Source organism: Pristiophorus japonicus, chromosome 18 (assembly GCF_044704955.1).
Source record: "Pristiophorus japonicus isolate sPriJap1 chromosome 18, sPriJap1.hap1, whole genome shotgun sequence".
Classification (NCBI taxonomy): Eukaryota; Metazoa; Chordata; class Chondrichthyes; family Pristiophoridae; genus Pristiophorus; species Pristiophorus japonicus.
Window position 1 is genome coordinate 110,893,127 of NC_091994.1, and position 19,735 is coordinate 110,912,861.

The 19,735-nt window shown below is 48.4% G+C and overlaps 1 protein-coding gene across 5 annotated transcripts in view; it reads right to left on the minus strand.

Annotated features, from left to right (window-relative positions):
• Positions 1 to 19,735, minus strand: part of casz1 (castor zinc finger 1) — a 520,923-nt gene that overhangs the window by 66,612 nt on the left and 434,576 nt on the right. For all 5 annotated transcript variants that reach the window (XM_070860582.1, XM_070860578.1, XM_070860581.1 and 2 more), the window contains one exon: positions 10,745 to 10,909. In XM_070860582.1, coding sequence (XP_070716683.1) covers positions 10,745 to 10,909 — 165 coding nt within the window. The remainder of the gene's footprint in view (positions 1 to 10,744; positions 10,910 to 19,735) is intronic.

Genomic DNA, 19,735 nt, shown 5'->3' on the forward strand with positions numbered 1-19,735 from the left:
AAACTGAACACGATATTCCAGGTGAGGCCTCACCAAGGCCCTGTACAACTGCAGTAAGACCTCCCTGCTCCTATACTCAAATCCCCTAGCTATGAAGGCCAACATACCATTTGCCTTCTTCACCGCCTCCTATACCTGCATGCCAACTTTCAATGACTGATGAACCATGACACCCAGGTCTCGTTGCACCTCCCCTTTTCCTAATCTGCTGCCATTGGTGTTTTTGCCCCCAAAATGGATAACCTTACATTTATCCACATTATACTGCATCTGCCATGCATTTGCCCACTCACCTAACCTGTCCAAGTCACCCTGCAGCCTCTTAGCATCCTCCTCACAGCTCACATCACCACCCAGCTTAGTGTCATCTGCAAACTTGGAGATATTACACTCAATTCCTTCATCTAAATCGTTAATGTATATTGTAAAGAGCTGGGGTCCCAGCACTGAGCCCTGCGGCACTCCACTAGTCACTGCCTGTCATTCTGAAAAGGACCCGTTTATCCCGACTCTCTGCTTCCTGTCTGCCAACCAGTTCTCTATCCACGTTAATACATTACCCCCACACCAATTTTGCAAACCAATCCCTTGTGCGAGACCTTGTCAAAAGCCTTTTGAAAGTCCAAATACACCACATCCACTGGTTCTCCCTTGTCCACTCTGCTAGTTACATCCTCAAAAAATTCCAGAAGATTCGTCGAGCATGATTTCTCTTTTATAAATCCATGCTGACTTGGACCGATCCTGTCACTGCTTTCCAAATGCGCTGCTATTTCATCCGTAATGATTGATTCCAACATTTTCCCCACTACTGATGTCAGGCTAACCGGTCTATAATTACCTGTTTTCTCTCTCCCTCCTTTTTTAAAAAGTGGTGTTATATTAGCTACCCTCCAGTCCATAGGAACTGATCCAGAGTCCATAGACTGTTGGAAAATGATCACCAATGCATCCACTATTTCGAGTGCCACTTACTTAAGTACTCTGGGATGCAGACTATCAGGCCCCAGGGATTTATCGGCCTTCAATCCCATCAATTTCTCTAACACAATTTCCCGCCAAATAAAGATATCCTTCACTTCCTCCTTCTCACTAGACCCACTGTCCCCTAGTACATCCAGAAGGTTATTTGTGTCTTCCTTCGTGAAGACAGAACCGAAGTATTTGTTCAATTGGTCTGCCATTTCTTTGTTCCCCATTATAAATTCACCTGAATCTGACTGCAAGGGACTTACGTTTGTCTTCACTAATCTTTTTCTCTTCACATATTTATAGAAGCTTTTGCAGTCAGTTTTTATGTTCCCTGCAAGCTTCCTCTCATACTCTATTTTCCCCCTCTTAATTAAACCCTTAGTCCTCCTTTGTTGAATTCTAAATTTCTCCCAGTCCTCAGGTTTGTTGCTTTTTCGAGCTAATTTATATGCCTCTTCCTTGGTTTTAACACTATCCTTAATTTCCCTTGTTAGCCACGGTTGAGCCACCTTCCCGGTTTTATTTTTACTCCAGACAGGGACGTACAATTGCTGAAGTTCATCCATGTGATCTTTAAATGTTTGCCATTGCTTATCCACCGTCAACCCTTTAAGTATCCTTTGCCAGTCTAGTCTAGCCAATTCACACCTCATATCGTCAAAGTTACCTTTCCTTAAGCATAGGTGTTACTGTGCGTTACTGGTACAACCACGCCAAGCTAATATCACATGCAGTCATTTCTAGGCCCTAATATGTTCAAAAATTATATTCTTCTGAAACCAAGAGGGCCATTTTCACCGTTGCTGTCTGGGCGGCAAGCTGGTGAAATGGAGCACCCACCCATTGTAAAACCTGCCCGTGTAGGACACGCGCCTTATAGACCCCACCCCTTATAGAACACGCCTCTTATAATCACGACCCACAAAGACCCCGCCCATTATAGACCCCACCCCTTATTGGACACACCCGGCTTACAATCGGAGGGTGATCTGCTCCGCCAAATTACAACAACAACTTGCATTTTATAGTGCCTTTAAAGTAGGAAAATGTCCCAAGGCGCTTGACAGAAGCGTTATCAGACAAAAAAAACTCATACCAAGCCGAAGAATGGTTAGGTGATCAAAGACTTGGTCAAAGAGGTAAGTTTTAAGGAGCGTATTAAAAGGAGGAGAGCTTGGGGCCGAGGCAGCTGAAGTCACGGCTGCCAATGGTGGGGTGAAGGCAATCAGGGATGCACGAGGGGCCAGATTACTGACCCGGCAGTGAAGGTGAGAACTGACCCTTTTATGCCACAGAAAATAATACAACTTTCAGAATCAGAGCAAACAGACAGAGCGGGAGAGAGTTTCCTCTCCTTATCGCCCAGGGATTGCTCGATTCCTGGGCGCAATGGAGGGGAAAATAGGATGTTGTACAGGTCCTATTGTCCGAGGATATCTGGTGCTTTTCCCCACGGTTGTTGTGGAGTGTTCCCGCCCGGACCCAATTCGAGCGGGGTGAGTTTCTGCGGATAAGGCAAGGGGGAGCAATCAGCCCACCCTGCCTCACTCTCCAGCAGGACCACCGTCTGGGCAGGTGCCCAGTGGCAGGAGCACCCAGGAAGAAGCTGGCACTAGACCCGTGCCCAGTTTCCCTCAGACTAGCAGCGCTGAATGTGGCCTGCCTGCTCCAGACACGTCTATTCCAACACACTCCTGGCCGGCCTCCCACATTCTACAGCAGCACATTTGGAAAGCAGTGATGGGATCTGTCCAAGTCAGCATGGATTTATGAAAGGGAAATCCTGCTTGACAAATCTTCTAGACTTTTTTGAGGATGTAACTGGTAGAATGGACAAGCGAGAACCAGTGGATATGGTGTATTTGGACTTTCAAAAGGCTTTTGACAAGGTCCCACACAAGAGATTGGTGTGCAAGATTAAAGCACATGGTATTGCGGGTAATGTACTGACGTGGATAGAGAACTGGTTGGCAGACAGGAAGCAGAGAGTCGGGATAAACGGGTCTTTTTCAGAATGGCAGGCAATGACTAGTGGGGTGCCGCAGGGCTCAGTGCTGGGACCCCAGCTCTTTACAATATACATCAATGATTTGGATGAGGGAATTGAGTGTAATATCTCCAAGTTTGCAGATGACACTAAGCTGGGTGGCGGTGTGAGCTTTGAGGAGGACGCTAAAAGGCTGCAGGATGACTGAGACAGGTTAGGTGAGTGGGCAAATGCATGGCAGATGCAGTATAATGTGGATAAATGTGAGGTTATCCACTTTGGTGACAAAAACACGAAGGCAGATTATTATCTGAATGGCGGCAGATTAAGAAAAGGGGAGGTGCAACGAGACCTGGTGTCAGGGTACATCAGTCATTGAAAGTTGGCATGCAGGTACAGCAGGCGGTGAAGAAGGCAAATGGTATGTTGGCCTTCATAGCTACGGGATTTGAGTATAGGAGCAGGGAAGTCTTACTGCAGTTGTACAGGGCCTTAGTGAGGCCTCACCTGGAATATTGTGTTCAGCTTTGGTCTCCTAATCTGAGGAAGGACATTATTGCTATTGAGGGAGTGCAGTGAAGGTTCACCAGACTGATTCCCGGGATGGCAGGACTGACATATGAGGAGAGAATGGATCAACTGGGCCTGTATTCACTGGAGTTTAGGAGGATGAGAGGGGATCTCATAGAAACATGTAAAATTCTGACGGGACTGGACAGGTTAGATGCAGGAAGAATGTTCCCGATGTTGGGGAAGTCTAGAACCAGGGGACATAATCTAAGGATAAGGGATAAGCCATTTAGGACTGAGATGAGGAGAAACTTCTTCACTCAGAGAGTTGTTAACCTGTGGAATTCTCGACCACAGAGAGTTGTTGATGCCAGTTCATTGGATATGTTCAAGAGGAAGTTAGATATGGCCCTTACGGCTAAAGGGATCAAGGGGAATGGAGAGAAAGCGGGAAAGGGGTACTGAGGTGAATGATCAGCCATGATCTTATTGAATGGTGGTGCAGGCTCGAAGGGCCGAATGGCCTACTCCTGCACCTATTTTCTATGTTTCTTACCCTACGTAAACTAGAGGTGATCCAAAACTCGGAAGTCCGTATCCTAACTTGCACCAAGTCCCACCCGCCCATCACCCCCTATGCTCGCTGACCTACATTGGCTCCCGGTTAAGCAATGCCTCGATTTCAAAATTCTCATCCTTGTTTTCAAATCCCTCCATGGCCCTCACCCCTCCCCATCTCTGCAATCTCCTCCAGCCCCACAACCCCCTGCGAGTGCGCTCCTCTAATTCTGCCCTCCTGAGCATCCCTGATTATAATCGCTCAACCATCGGTGGCTGTGCCTTCAGCTGCCTGGGCCCCAAGCTCTGGAACTCCCTCCCTAAACCTCTCCGCCTCTTTATCCTCCTTCAAGACCCTCCTTAAAACCTACCTCTTTGACCAAGTCTTTGGTCACCTGCGCTAATTTCTACTTGTACGGCTTGGTGTCAAATTTTTATCTCGTAACACTCCTGTGAAGCACCTTGGGACGTTCCACTACGTTAAAGGCGCTATATAAATACAAGTTGTTGCTGGAGTTCGGCAGAAGGTAAATATCTCCATTAGCAGGTTCAGTTAGAGGAACCTTCAAGATGGGAGAGCTTTTGGATTTTGGACAACAGTCAGAACACCCACAGGCCTCAGGCATTTCACCCCAGGCCCGCAGTCGTAGCTGGAGTTGTGATTGTTCCTGGAAGTCATGTAGTGTGAGCATTAGCGTATCAACATTTTACACGGTGATATGAAACCGTTTTGTCTGTTTTTCTTGTTTTACTAGGTGAAGGATGTCAGGGCTCGGGAATGTAACACCCATTTCAAGCCCAAAAAAGAAAGAAAGACTTGCATTTATATAGCGCCTTTCACGACCACCGGACGTCTCAAAGAGCTTTACAGCTAATGAAGTACTTTTGGAGTGTAGTCACTGTTGTAATGTGGGAAACATGGCAACCAATTTGCGCACAGCAAGCTCCCGCAAACAGCAATGTGATAATGACCAAATAATTTGCTTCAGTGTTGTTGGTGGAGGGACAAATATTGGCCCAGGACATCGGGGATAACTTCCCCGCTCTTCTTCGAAATAGTGCCATGGGATCTTTTACGTTCACCTGAGAGGGCAGAAGGGGGCCCTGGTTTAACGTCTCATCTGAAAGACGGCACCTCTGACAGTGCAGCACTCCCTCAGCACTGCACTGGGAGTGTCAGCCTAGATTTATGTGCTCAAGGCCCTGGAATGGGACTTGAACCCACAACCTTCTGACTCAGTGTACTGGGGGAGTGCTGCACTGTCAGTGCTCCTGTCTTTCGGATGAGACGTTAAACCGAGGCCCCGTTTGCTCTCTCAGGTGGATGTAAAAGATCCCACAGCACTATTTCGAAGAAGAGCAGGGGAGTTATCCCTGGTGTCCTGGGGCCAATATTTATCCCTCAACCAACATAACAAAAACAGATTATCTGGTCATTATCACATTGCTGTGCGTGGGAGCTTGCTGTGCGCAAGTTGGCTGCTGCGTTTCCCACATTACAACAGTGACTACACTTCAAAAGTACTTCATTGGCTTTGAGACGTCCGGTGGTCGTGAAAGGCGCTATATAAATGCAAGTCTTTCTTTCCTTTCTCAAGTATTTATCTAATACCCCTTTGAAAGTTACTATTCAATCTGCTTCCACTGCCCTTCCAACAACTCGCTGTGTAAGATAAATTCTCCTCATCTCCCCCTCTGGTTCTTTTGCAGGTCTTATTGCAAAAGGGTTTCTGCCTCTGTTCAAATAACGGAAAAAGGAATTTCTGATGAATGCATGAGGCCCTTGTCTGTTTATATTTGCATAACTTAATTTCAAGGCCTGGGTAAATTCATTAATGATGGAAATTTCTGGTTTAATTAATTTGGGTCGGATCACAAAGATTTCATCAATCTCAGTCCTTGTTGCAAAACCCAATAATAATTCCATTGGAGGCTCTTCCAGATTTTCCTCCCTGAAGCTGGTGACTCCTTGTGAGGGGCAAGTATTTTGCTGCTGGTGTTTCACCTCGGAGACCGTTAATAAAAGGGTAGTGCCTTCAGCTGCCGAGGGCCCAAGCTTTGGAACTCCCTCCCTAAACCTCTCCACCTCTCTGCTTCTTAAAATCTACCTCTCTGACAAAGGGTCATTTGTCCTAAAATCCCCTTACCACAACAGCAATTTGCCTTTAACATCGTAAAACGACCCAAGGAGCGTTATCAAACAAGATTTGACCCCGAACCGCATAAGGGGGCATGAGGACAGGTGACCAAAAACTTGGTCAAAGGGGTAGGCTATAAGGAGCGTACGAGGGACCGCCCATGATGATGATGAAAGAAGGAAAGAGAGGTAGAGAGGTTTAGGCCGGGAATTCCAAAGCTTAGAGTCAAGGTGTCAAATTCTGTCTGATAACGCTCCTGTGAAGCGCTTTGGGATATTTCACGACCTTAAAGGCTCAGTGGGCAGCACCCTCGCCTCTGAGTCAGAAGGTTGTGGGTTCAAGTCCCACTCCAGGGACTTGAGCATAAAAAAAATCTAGACTGACACTCCCAGTGCAGTGCTGAGGGAGCGCTGCATTGTCGGAGGTGCCGTCTTTTGGATGAGACGTCAAACCGAGGCCCCGTCTGCCCTCTCAAGTGGACGTAAAAGATCCCACAGCACTGTTTTGAAGAAGAGCAGGGGAGTTCTCCCCGGTGTCCTGGGGCCAATATTTATCCCTCAGTCAACATCACACAAAAAAAAACAGATTATCTGGTCGTTAGTACATTGCTGTTTGTGGGAGCTTGCTTTGTGCAAATTGGCCACAAAAAGTTACCAACATCACAATAGTAACTACACTCAAAAAGTACTTCATTGGCTGTAAAGCGTTTTGAGACGTCCGGTGGTCGTGAAAGGCGCTATATAAATCCTAGTCTATTTTTCTTGAATTTTTTTGTATAGTCATTCTTACGATGTGCCGGGGTGGGGGAGGTGGGGATGAGCCGGTGTGTTTTTTATCCATTCATGGGAAATGCCAACATTTATTGCTCATCCCTAATTGCCCTTTGATGCAACTGAGCGACTCGAGAACATAAGAAATAGAAACAGGAGTCGGCCATTTGGCCCCTTGAGCCTGCTCCACCATTCAATAAGATCATGGCTGATCTGATCATGGACTTAGCTCCACTTCCCTGCCCGCTCCCCATAACCCTTTACTCCCTTATTGCTCAAAAATCTGTCTATCTCCGCTTTAAATATATTCAATGACCCAGCCTCCACAGCTCCCTGGGGCAGAGAATGTCACAGATTTACAACCCTCAGAGAGAAGAAATCTCTCCTCATCCAGTTCCAAATGGGCACCCCCCCCCCACTCTAAAGACCACGTCCCTTAGTTTTAACCTCCCCTACGAGTGGAAATATCCTCCTGCATCCACCCCGTCGAGGCCCCTCATTATCCCATAAGCTTCAATAAGATCACCTCTCATTCTTCTGAACTCTGATGTGTACAAGCCCAACCTATCCTCATAAGTCAACTCCCAGAGGGCTGTTGAGAGTCAACCACATTGCTGTGGGTCTGGAGTCACATATCGGTCAGACCGGGTAAGGGCAGCAGATCTCCTTCCCTAAAGGACATTAGTTGCTGGCTTTTTATTCCAGATTTATTTATTAACTGAATTTAAAGCCCCTCCCATCTGCCATGTGGGATTTGAACTTGGGTCTCCAGATCATTGGTGCAGGCTTTACTGGGCCGATAACATAATCACTGTGCTACCATTTAAATAGGAGGGGCAGCGGCAAGAGAGCGTAGTACATTTTAGGCACCAAGGGTCATGGTATAAAAATACCACTTTCATCCTGAAAGAGTTGATAATCCCTGAACTCTGCTGTTGCAGGTTTAGTAACTGTTTGTCAATTGTCACACTCAGTGATTGACACAAAAAGTAAAAAATATTTGAGCTAAAGATTCCCTTAAAATCGTATTGTCCATGCAAAACGACACAAATCCCTTATTTTGAAACCTCATCCTTTGAACGTGTCCTCTGCTGCTGTGAGCGAGAGTGGAAAGGTTTATTCTGGGCGAAGGTCTCTCCTCCTTTTATTATTTTAACCACACGTTCCCCAGACGGGCGCTAAAATTAGCCTCGAATAATATCACAAAAAGTGAGCCGAACTTGCTCTTTGAGTGACAACAGGCCGCTGGAAACAGGAAAAGCATTTCCTGGAGCAGATTGTGCTTGGGGAGACGCTGCGGAGTTCATTGAGGATATTGCACGCTGGGAACGGAACCGCTGGCGATGTGTCGCAAGTGTGAAAGACTGCAGAGCTCACAAGAGATGCAGCCGTGCCGGAATTAGAGCAAGCTTTGGCAGCAGTGAGATTTCAGCTTTTTATTAAAAAAAAAATCCCATTTGCCACAAGCTTTTTTCTGCTTTCGTTTGAGAGATGGTGGGTGGGGGGGAAGCGACCTTTTGAGCCCGTTGGAAACTCCCTCTTCAACTTGCAGACTGTTGAGTTGGGCTCAGTCGGAGCGGACGATGCTCCCAGGGGCTACCCCGGCAACTTCTCTCAGCTGCGCTAGTGCCTGCCTTCACTGCCGACAGACGACTGCGCTTCCTTTCGTAAGAACATAAGAATTAGGAGCAGGAGTCGGCCATTCGGCCCCTCGAGCCTGCTCCGCCATTCAATGAGATCATGGCTGATCTTCGACCTCAACTCCACTTTCCTGCACTGTCCTCATATCCCTCGATTCCCTTAATATTCAAAAATCTATCGATCTCGGTCTTGAATATACTCAACGACTGAGCATCCACAGCCCTCTGGGGTAGAGAATTCCAAAGATTCACCACCCTCTGAGTGAAGAAGTTTCTCCTCATCTCAGTCCTAAATGGCCAACCCCTTATTCTGAGACTGTGACCCCTGGTTCTAGACTCCCCAGCCTGGGGGAAACATCCTCCCTGCATCTACCCTGTCAAGCCCTGTAGGAATTTTGAATGTTTCAATGAGATTACCTCTCTTTCTTCTAAACTCTAGAGAATATAGGCCTAGTCTACTCATAGGACAATCCTCCCATCCCAGGAATCAGTCTGGTGAACCTTCGTTGCACTCCCTCTATGGCAAGTACATCCTTCCTTAGGTAAGGAAACCAAAACTGTGCACAATCCTCCAGGTGTGGTCTCATCTTTCCTCCTCCTTACCCCAATGCTGCAGATTCAATTTGTCTCTGTTGTTCACCAGAACTGTCAGGGGGCAGCCTGATGTCTCCGGGTTTAATACCTGGTGACCTGTGACAATCTACCTGGGGGGGGGGGGGGCGGGTCACGGTGTCACTCAGGTTGCTGGCAGGGATCGGATTTTGTCCCTCTCCTCCCAGCACCTCCCCATCCCCCGACCTTCGATTACTGCTCGCTCCCAGCACAGAAAAGTTGAGATAATGCTCTGACTTTTTAAAAACATCATCTTTTGTGTTTTATTGTTGTTGGAACTAAGAAGAAAATTTAACACCCGTTTTCTTTCAGAAACTGGTCGAAGGGACGAGTGCTCACCTCAGTTGATTATTAACCAGATCTAAAACCACACAATTAATAGATTTAGTTTCTACTTTTTCTTCCAATCCTCTGTCTTTTCCCACATTACAACAGTGACTACACTCCAAAAGTACTTCATTGGCTGTAAAGCGCTTTGAGACGTCCGGTGGCCGTGAAAGGCGCTATATAAATCCAAGTCTTTCTATCCTCCTCTAGTGAACCTGGTAACTCCTGCTAGGTACAGTTCTACTGGTAACCACTGCTGGTATTGGCTCTACTGGTAACCATTGCTGGTATTGGCTCTACTGGTAACCCCTGCTGGGTACAGTTCTACTGGTAACCATTGCTGGTATTGGTTCTACTGGTAACCCCTGCTGTGCTAGGTACAGTTCTACTGGTAATCACTGCTGGCACTGGCTCTACTGGTAACCTCTGCTGTGCTAGGTACAGTTCTACTGGTAACCACTCTGATATTGGCTCTACTGGTACCCCCTGCTGTGCTAGGTACAGTTCTACTGGTAACCATTGCTGGTATTGGCTCTACTGGTAACCCCTGCTGTGCTAGGTACAGTTCTACTGGTAATCATTGCTGGTATTGGCTCTACTGGTAACCACCACTGATTTTCGGTTGCCTGACGCCTCAGTCAGTGCCCAGAGGGGGCGCTAATGGGAGCATAAGAGGTTACCGACCGGGAGTGCAACTTTTGGCGCCCCGACCGAACATTCATTAGCGGCTCACCGGGGCGGGACCACAAACGCCTGGCTGCTGATGATTAATGAGATTCTGACATCAGTCCCGGTTCAACACCCATGCTTGCACCCCGATCGGTAAATTCAGTGCAGCTGCCTCATTTAACGGCCGCCAAGAAAATAAATATTTTGCGGGGGGGGGGGGGGTAATTAAGGGAATCAAGGGATATGGGGATAGTGTAGGAAAGTGGAGTTGAGGTAGACGATCAGCCATGATCTTATTGAATGGCGGGTCAGACTCGAGGGGCCAAATGGCCTACTCCTGCTCCTAATCCTTATGTTCGAACCCCTACTGGCATTGGTTCTACTGGTAACCTCAACTGAGTATTGGTTCTACTGGTAACCCCTGCTGGGTATAGTTCTACTGGTCACACACAGATACACACACTTCCCAGCAAGAGATCTCACACACACAATAGCAGTAGCGCAGTATATTTTCACTGTGAAGCAGCGGGAGTCTGCTGGGTCGTGTTGGGAGAGGGTTACCTGCATGCAGTGGTAGTGTGTGCTCTTCCCATTCAGGTGGCAGCCATGGTAGTAGACACTGCAGTCATCCAACGGGCTGAAGCGCATGAATCCGTGCTGCAGGGAGTTATCCCGCTTCTTGTGCATGTTGTAGTGACGAATCACATCCTGCTTACTGGTAAACCTCTGTCGAAAGAGCAGAAAGCAATCAGGATAACAGATCCTTTTCAGGCAAGGGTCATTTTTCTGTCGGGTAAGGGACAGGGAGCAAAGGCAACACAGTGGGGTTAAGGTTCAGGTCCGCCAGGATCTCACTGAATGGCGGAGCAGATCCAACGGGGCTGAATGGCCGACTCCTGCTCCTAATGTGTCGAGACCCACTTTCCTTTAGGCTGACCAGGCGATTTGATCAGATGGATCAGTACCACATGCTGTGCCATGTCGCTGGCATCTGGACATTGCTGGTGGCATCAGATGATGGCGCTGACTTTCCCGCCGTTTATTGCAGTGGTAACTTATGGGCGGGGCCTGTGTTTTACAATGATGGAACCAGTCAACGTGCCGTCGCCGTTACACGCGGTTCACAATCTGCCATTTCGTCCGTTTCCAATCAGGGCCAGTGGTTCATGGCGACTGAATAAGTCTAATCCTGTTTCCATTTGTAAACAAGGATGGGTATTTAGAAATCGAGGCGTTGCTTAATCAGGAACCAATGTAGGTCGGCGAGCACAGGGGGTGATGGGTGAGCGGGACTTGGTGCGAGTTAGGACACGGGGCAGCGAGCACAAGGGGTGATGGGTGAGCGGGACTTGATGCGAGTTAGGACACAGGGCAGCCGAGTTTTTGGATCGCCTCAGATGGGATTCTGAGATTTTCCAGGGAATTGGGAGATCGCATTCTGTGATTTTGGAGATTGCTTTCCACGATTTGGGGATGGCATTCCTCGATTCTAAACATTGTCCATGAAAACCACAAACCAGTGTTCTTTCCTCCCAGCTGCAATATTTTTCTGGGCCAAACTCATCTTTAAAACTCATTTCTGTATGTTTTATCTGAACTTTGATCCCTTCAGCCTATGTTAAGTGAGGGATTGATTCCGTGCCTCAGATAAAGGAAGGGAATTATCATAGAATCATCGGGGGTGAAATAGGGTCAGCCCATAAAACGGGCGCGGGGGGGAAACCGCGATACGGGATCTGCCCCCCACCCGCTGAAAGGGATTCAGGCAGAGTTTGTGCTGCCTGCTACTTTGCATGATGGCAGCGCACAACTCTCCGGGTGACAGCATTCCTACTCCGACCACTGCTACTCCGCCAACGCCCTTGCTGTTGCCTGCAAGACAGCCGGCCCACACCGCCGCCGCCGCCCATGCCGAGGTGAGGCAGTCCAAAGCCGAGCCTATCAGGCCCGGAGCTCCTCGAGGTTGTCCTCCAAGGCCATCTGCAGTCTCCCCCACTGAAAGTCAGCAGCCTTCCAACAGCCTTGCTGCAGCCACTGGGGTAGCACTGTATAGGGGCACTAGGGCAGGCATTTGGGATGCACAATGGTGATTAGTTGATGTTCTGATGTAGTATTGGATGCATATATGGATAAAGTTGGATTGGAAAGTTTGCCCTGTGGTGGCTTTGATTTCAGTATTGTGGCCAAGAGGACGCTGTGATGGTCAGTAACAGAGGGAAGGGAAGGTACGGGACTAAAGGTGAAAAGGGATTTGGGTTGTGTGAGCAGATGATTCCATCCCGGATATTCTGGCCAGAAAGGGGCTGTCTGAGTTGTCTCCTTCCTTCCTCCTTCCTCCTTCCTCCCTCTGTCCCCTTTGCTGCTTCAGCCGTGGCTCAGTGGGCAACACTCTCGCCTCTGAGTCAGGAGGTTGTGGGTTCAAGTCCCACTCCAGAGACTTGAGCACAAAAAAATCTAGGGTGGCCCTCCCAGTGCAGTGCTGAGGGAGTGCCGTACTGTCGGAGGTGCTGTCTTTTGGATGAGACGTTAAACCGAGGCCCCGTCTGTTCTCTCAGGTGGATGTAAAAGATCCCATGGCACTATTTTGAAGAAGAGCAGGGGAGTTATCCCTGGTGTCCTGGCCAATATTTATCTCTCAATCAACATAACAAAAAAACAGATTTTCTGGTCATTATCACATTGCAGTTTGCTGTTTGTGGGAGCTTGCTGTGCGCAAATTGGCTGCTGTGTTTCCATACAATGCAACAGTGATTACATTTCAAAAAAGTACTTAATTGGCTGTAAAGCGCAGTGAGACGTCCGGTGGCCGTGAAAGCCGTTATATAAATGCAAGTCGTTCTTTTTGCTCCATCTACCCCAGGACTGTGAGCATATGGTCTTCAGAGGCCGTCCGTTAACAGCCAAAGCCTTGCAAACGTCCAGCAGCACTTCCTGCACACTTACACAACTTTTAAAATGTCTTACACCAAGCCACTACTCAAATAAACTGTACCGGAACCTGTACAAAAGCAGAAAGCAACTTACCTCAAAGTTGCGTGTGTCCCTTTAAGTAGCACTGGGGGCGGGGTCCATTGTGCAGCTGAACGCACGTAGCGCTGTGCGCGCTTTGGTGAGGGCGTACAGTCGAGCAACGACGTCCAAAATAGCAGGTCACGTCTCAAGTCAGCGTTGGCCGCTGAGTGACGTCACGATTTGCCTCAGTGCCATTCTTCTGGCGAACGCACCCAAAATGATGGCCGCCGTGGCCTGCGCCGGAAGTGGACAGCAGTGAGGCGGCCGCCATTTGTGCTGCCGAAACCGGCCTTAACAGCCGCCGCTAAGGTGCTGAGTTTCATGGCCATCATCTTAGCACAGGAGAAGGCCATTGGGCCCACCGTGCCTGTGCTGGCTCTTTGAAAGAGCGATGCAATTCGTCCTCCCCCGCTTGCTCTTCACAACCTGCAAATTGGTCCTGTTCCAAGTATTCGTTCAATTCCCATTTTGAAAGTTACCAGTGTATCTGCTCCCACCGCTCTTTCAGGCAGCGCGTTCCAGACCACAGGACCCCGCTGTGTAAAACACAAAGCGTTCATCGTCCCTCTGGTTCTCTGTAAGCTTTGTTAAATACCTGATTGCAAATTCTTTAAAATAAGGTTCCCAATGAGGGCCGGGGCAGTGGGGGAGTGGGGGGACGGACGGGCGCAGGGCAGGTAATTCCTCGTTCCCAGTGAGGGGGAAGCACGTGCTCTCTGTCCGCACGCTTTTCCTTTGATTCCTGATCGTCCTGCTCCGTTTGAAGTGAGATTATTCAGTCGGATGTTTTCCGGGAGTTGGCTTTGCCGTGGGGACCAGGAGTGCAGCAGGAATCTAGAAGTTGCTCACTGCTGTAGCCCAGTGTGACTCAGCTCAGCTCAGCCTGGGCAACACAGGGGAGGAAAATTCTACCTCAGGGGTTAGAGCCAAGTGAAAATACAAGTGTAAATTATCTGCAACCAGGGCTGCTATAAGCAGCAATTCGAAGCTCAGAAACCTCCAGCAGAAATGCTGAACTCCCTTTATAATCCCTCTTTATACCACAGGTAGGGGATGGAAACGAGTGCGTACCAGCCAAAATGACACTTTGCAGAGTTGTAAGTGCATCCCTTATGTCATAACAGTTTGCTTGTAAAAAGCTTAACTGCTTTTAATGCTTCCATAATTTAAAGTCCATTTCAAGCCTTAACTGCGAGTCGCGGCAATTCTGCTGCTGACTCATTTGATTTAACTTTTTAAAAAGAAGCTGTGGGGCTGGAATTGTCCCACCCCACCACCGTTCCGATCGGGGCGTTAACCTTCCTGGGCCGGGACGTTTACAGCCCAGCCCGGAGGTCCCACCACCCCCCCCCGACGTAGGATTGGGCACCTGCGCCCCGCCCTCTCCGGCCATCCACTCCCTCGGGGACAGGTCCCGGGGCAGGAGCGCGCCACTGAGTCCATTTCAAGTGGAGGGCCGCTGCACACTCGGCAGGGTGGCCAGCCTCTGGGGCACCCGGGGACACGGAGTGTCGGGACCGTACGAAGGCGGCCCATTCGGCGCCACCATTGCCGGACCGACGCAAGAGTCGGCCGGCAAAATAAAATGGCGGCTCGGGGAGCTGAAGGCCTCCCCTTTAAGGGGCGCCCTGGCGGCAGATACCCGGCAGCCTTGCGTAATCACCGGGCACGCTAAGCGCGGGACGCGGCGCTATCGTGCACATCACTCTGCGGCAATTTCTCGGGAGGTGCAGTCGATCCCCCGCCTCGCCCCCTGGCCGAAAACTTCATCTCGCCCCCGGCAGGTGCTCCAAAAAGGGGGCAATTTCGGCGTTGTATTTCTTTAAGCCTCGCCTTCTAAATAATGTGCTCCCACGCTCCCGCTTTCTAGCTCCTCCTGGCCTCTCCCGGGGGCCGAGGTGGGGGGCCGGAGAGGGAGGGGGGTGGGGAGTAGGCGTAACATGTGCTCCCCAGGCCTCCGCCAACACCACTTGGAAAGTGGAAGGTGCATCAGGACATCCGCGGGTGGAGAAATGCCTTGGACCTTTCCTCTCGCCCAAGCTTCCGCTGTCCCGGGGTCTCGGGCCGAGAGTGGTAATTGCAGCGAGTGATCTCTCTGTTGGATCGCAGGAGATCCCCTGGGTTCCGGGTGGGGTGGAGGGTGTGCATATCATGTGACACGCAAGGTATCACAGGTTGTGTGGGACAGGCTGGGTGGGCTGGAGGGTCTTGTCCGGATGTTGGTAAATCTGCAGCGTAAGGTTTAATACCTTTGGCGTGTTTACGCGGATACTATCACGATGGAGACAAGACATGAGCTGCAACAATGGGACTGGCAGTTCATTCCATTCACCCGGCAGATCTTCATTAACGTGAAGTGGTTAATAAGGCGCTTAGAATCACAGAATCATAGAAATTTACAGTCAGAAGGAGGCCATTTCAGCCCATCATGTCCGCGCCGGCCGACAAAGAGCCACCCAACCTAATCCAACTTTCCAGGTACTTTTTAAATGTGGTGAGGGTTTATGCCTCTACTACCCTTTCAGGCACTGAGTTCCAGACCCCCACCGCCCTCTGGGTGAAGAAATTGCCCCTCAAACTACCCTCTAATCCTCCTACCACTTACTTTAAATCTATGCTCCCTGATTGTTGACCCCTCTCCTAAGGGAAATAAGTCCTTCCTCTCCACTCTATCTAGGCCCCTCATAATTTTATACACCTCAATAAGGTCTCCCTTCAGCCTCCTCTGTTCCAAAGAAAATAATCCCAGCCTATCCAATCTTTCCTCATTGCTAAAATTCTCCAGTCCAGGCAACATCCTGGTAAATCTCCTCTGTACCCTCTCTAGTACCATCACAGCTTTCTTGTAATGTGGTGACCAGAACTGCACGCAGTACGCTTCTCATTGAATAAACTGCCTATCCTACTCTCCCCCTCTCTTCGTGTGTGATCCACAGGTTTCATCAAGGCCATCTAATTCTTTATTAAAGTTATATGAAGAGGCAGGTGTATTAATTCAAATTGCTACTAAAAGTACATTAACTATCTGTACCCTCATGGGTTGAAATCGTACTGTGTGACTGTGTGATACTCGGCTTGACAGGGTAGATGCAGGGAGGATGTTTCCCCTGGCTGGGGAGTCTAGAACCAGGGGTCACAGACTCAGAATAAGGGGTCGGCCATTTAGGACTGAGATGAGGATAAATTTCTTCACTCAGAGGGCTGTGGAGGCTCAGTCGTTGAGTATATTCAAGACAGAGATCGATAGATTTTGGATATTAAGGGAATCAAGGGATATGGGGATAGTGCAGGAAAGTGGAGTTGAGGTAGAAGATCAGCCATGATCTCATTGAATGGCGGAGCAGGCTCGAAGGGCTGAATGGCCGACACCTGCTCCTAATTCTTATGTTCTTATAAAGGACATGTTGATATCTTTGTATGAAGGTCCTTTGTCCGCCAGTTTAACAGAGCTACCAATCTGTTTAATTTGGATTATTTAATGCCTCGGTTAAAGTAGCAGACAGAGAAAATCCAATCTGAAAGTGTTTGTTGTCAATTTTGACCCTTTACTGTACTTTGCTGGGGTCTCTCGGTTATCCATTGTTGCCCTGGTTTATTGCTTGAAGCCTGTGGTTCTCCTTCAGTGACCGTGTGAAGATCTACTCCAGGGAAGGCATGAATGGGGAGCACTACTCTTGTTCAACGTGTCGCCGCAAAGGAAATTCGGGACCAAATGTTTGTTCCCCGGACTGATTTTTTACTACCAGATTTTCTGCCGTCTTCTGCTGAAGACAGGCCATAGAAAGGGCACCTCGACCTGGCCTCATGCCATGCCAATGGTGGGGAGCGGGACCCATTCTGGCTTAAACCCCGGGGCAGTAGAACGGAGTTCAAATAACCCAGCACAGGCCGGGAATCATACCGGACGCTCCTCCTAGCCTGCGCGGCTCAGTCACACCGGGTCATGTATGACTTGTAGCATAACATAGGTAAATGGAACAGGAAGCACCAATATCGCCCATTATAATATTCAGTCCAATTGAATACAGCAGTTTCTTTGACTATATTTGCACCGCCTTCAGGGAGAATTGCTGAACGACCAATATCAATTGATTGGGTGTCAGTCCGGACTTGCCCATTATCATTCACACGACACAAAAGGTGGGAATTAAAACCAAAAGGCAAATCAGTGCAGAATCGGGCGGTGAACAGCGAGGATCGTTACCCCCGGATACCTGTTACCACGGGAGCTCGGCAATGACATCACAGGAAGAGCGATGTGTGCCGGATCGGAGAGGAAAATGCTGCGAATCCATCGAGAGAGAAAGAGAAAGAATGCGAGAGGGCTATAGAGATAGAAAGAATGAGAGCGAGATAGCAATTTCTTTAACTTTATTTGCACCACCTTCAAGGAGAATTGCTAAAAGAAAGAGAGTGAGAATGAGAGAGAAAGAATGCGCGATAAAGAGAATGAGAAAGAGATAGAGAGATAGAAAGAAAGAATGCAAGTGAGAGAGATAGAATGAGAGAGATAAGAGAAAGAGAATGAGAAAGATAAGAGAGAATGAAAGCAAAAGGGAGAGCGAACGAGAATGAGAGAGGTAGAGTAAGAAAGAATGTGCGAGAGATAAAGAGAATGAGAGAGAGAGAATAAGAGTGAGAAAAAGAAAGAATGCAAGAGTGATAGAGAGAACGAGAGAGAGCGAGAGAGAAAGAATGCAAGAGAGATAGAAAGAATGAGAGAGAGAATGTGAGAGAGAGCTAGAGAGAGAATGTGAGAGAGTATGAGAATGAGAGTGCGAGAGAGATAGAGAGAGGAGTCGCTGGACTCAAGCATTAACAATAATCTTGTCATGCATTCAGATTTATCACTGCTCTAGAATTTAGTCAATATTTAATTTTAATTTTTTAATTCAGTCTGCAAGGCGAGGGCCGATGCTGCAGTAAAATGGCAACAGATGGCGAGACTGACGCTGGCAACGGTAAACAAGGATCACAGCCAGCTGGCACGAACGCAATGATTTTTAATGGGAAGAAAAAGCCCCCATGTGAAAGAAATCACAGTACTATCATCAACAATAAATAAAAGCTGCAAGATATTACAGGAGGTAAATCTGCTTTGCACTTTTTTTTTTAGAAATTGATTAATTTATTTTGTTCATGCAAATGTTAAGTACTGTGTGGAAAAATGAGTTAAGTGGAGTTGTAAATACAGCACAGGGGCCACTGAAGCGCAGCTCAGAGCTCATCAAACTGCTGTTCGAATCAACCTGTTCCACGCGGCCCCGCTGTTGCTGGTGTAGCCGTGGCAAGCATCTCACCGCGGTGATCCCTCCCACCCCCCGCACCGACCGCCCGGCAGCATTCGCTCCGCCAGGACCCCGTGCCGTATGATCCGACAGGGAACGGAACGGGAAAATTAGGAAAGGGGGCAGGCCAATCGGCAGTGCTCTGGCTCAGCTCCGGGCAAGCGATCTCCGAGAAATACTCACAGAGACCGGGCAAACCGCAGGAATTGCCGAAGTGCTGGGGAAACCGTAGGAAGCCATTCGCCTGTTGCACATCGCCCCCCCCCCACTACCGGGTTTCTGCTTCCTTTGGTTTCGCCCATCTTACACTAGCGGCCAAAGTCAAGATTATCCCGACGGGGGTTCTGCTATAGAATGACATCAGTCGTAGGGAAAATGCGAGAATCTATTATTAGGGATGTGATAACAGGGCACTTAGAAAATCAGAATGGGATCGGGCACGGATTTGTGAAAGGGAAATCACGTTTGACAAATCTGTTAGAGTTTTTTGAGGTTGTATCTGGCAGAGTAGATAAGGGGGGGGGACCAGTGGATGTGGTATATTTGGATTTTCAGAAAGCATTCGATAAGATGCCACACAAGAGATTGTTATACAAAATTAGTGCTCATGGGATTGGGCGTAACATATTAGCATGGATTGAGGACTGGTTAATGGACAGAAAACATTTTCAGGTTGGCAGGCTGTAACTAATGGGGTGCCGCAAGGATTGGTGCTTGGGCCTCAGCTATTCACAATTTGTATCGATGTCTTGGATGAGGGGACCGAGTATAAAGTATCCAAGTTAGCTGACGATACAAAGTTAGGTGGCAATGTAAGTTGTGCGGAGGATGCAAAGGGATAGACAGGCTAAGTGAGTGGGCAAGAACATGTTAGATGGAATATAATGTGGAGAAATGTGAAGTTATCCACTTTGGTAGGAAAAATAGAAAAGCAGAGTATTTTTTAAATGGTGAGAGATTGGGCGATGCTGGTGTTCAGGGTGACCTGGATGTCCTTGTACACCAATCACTGAAGGTTAATATGCAGGTACAGCAAACAATTAGGAAAACAAAAGATTAGCCTATATTACAAGAGGATTTGAGTATAAGAGTAAAGAAGTCTGACTGCAATTATATCAGGCCCTGGTGAGACTGCACCTGGAGTATTGTGTACAGTTTTGGTCTCCTTACCCACGGCACAATACACTCTTGCCTTACAGGGAGTGCAACGAAGGTTCACCAGACTGATTCTTGGGATGGGAAGATTGTCCTA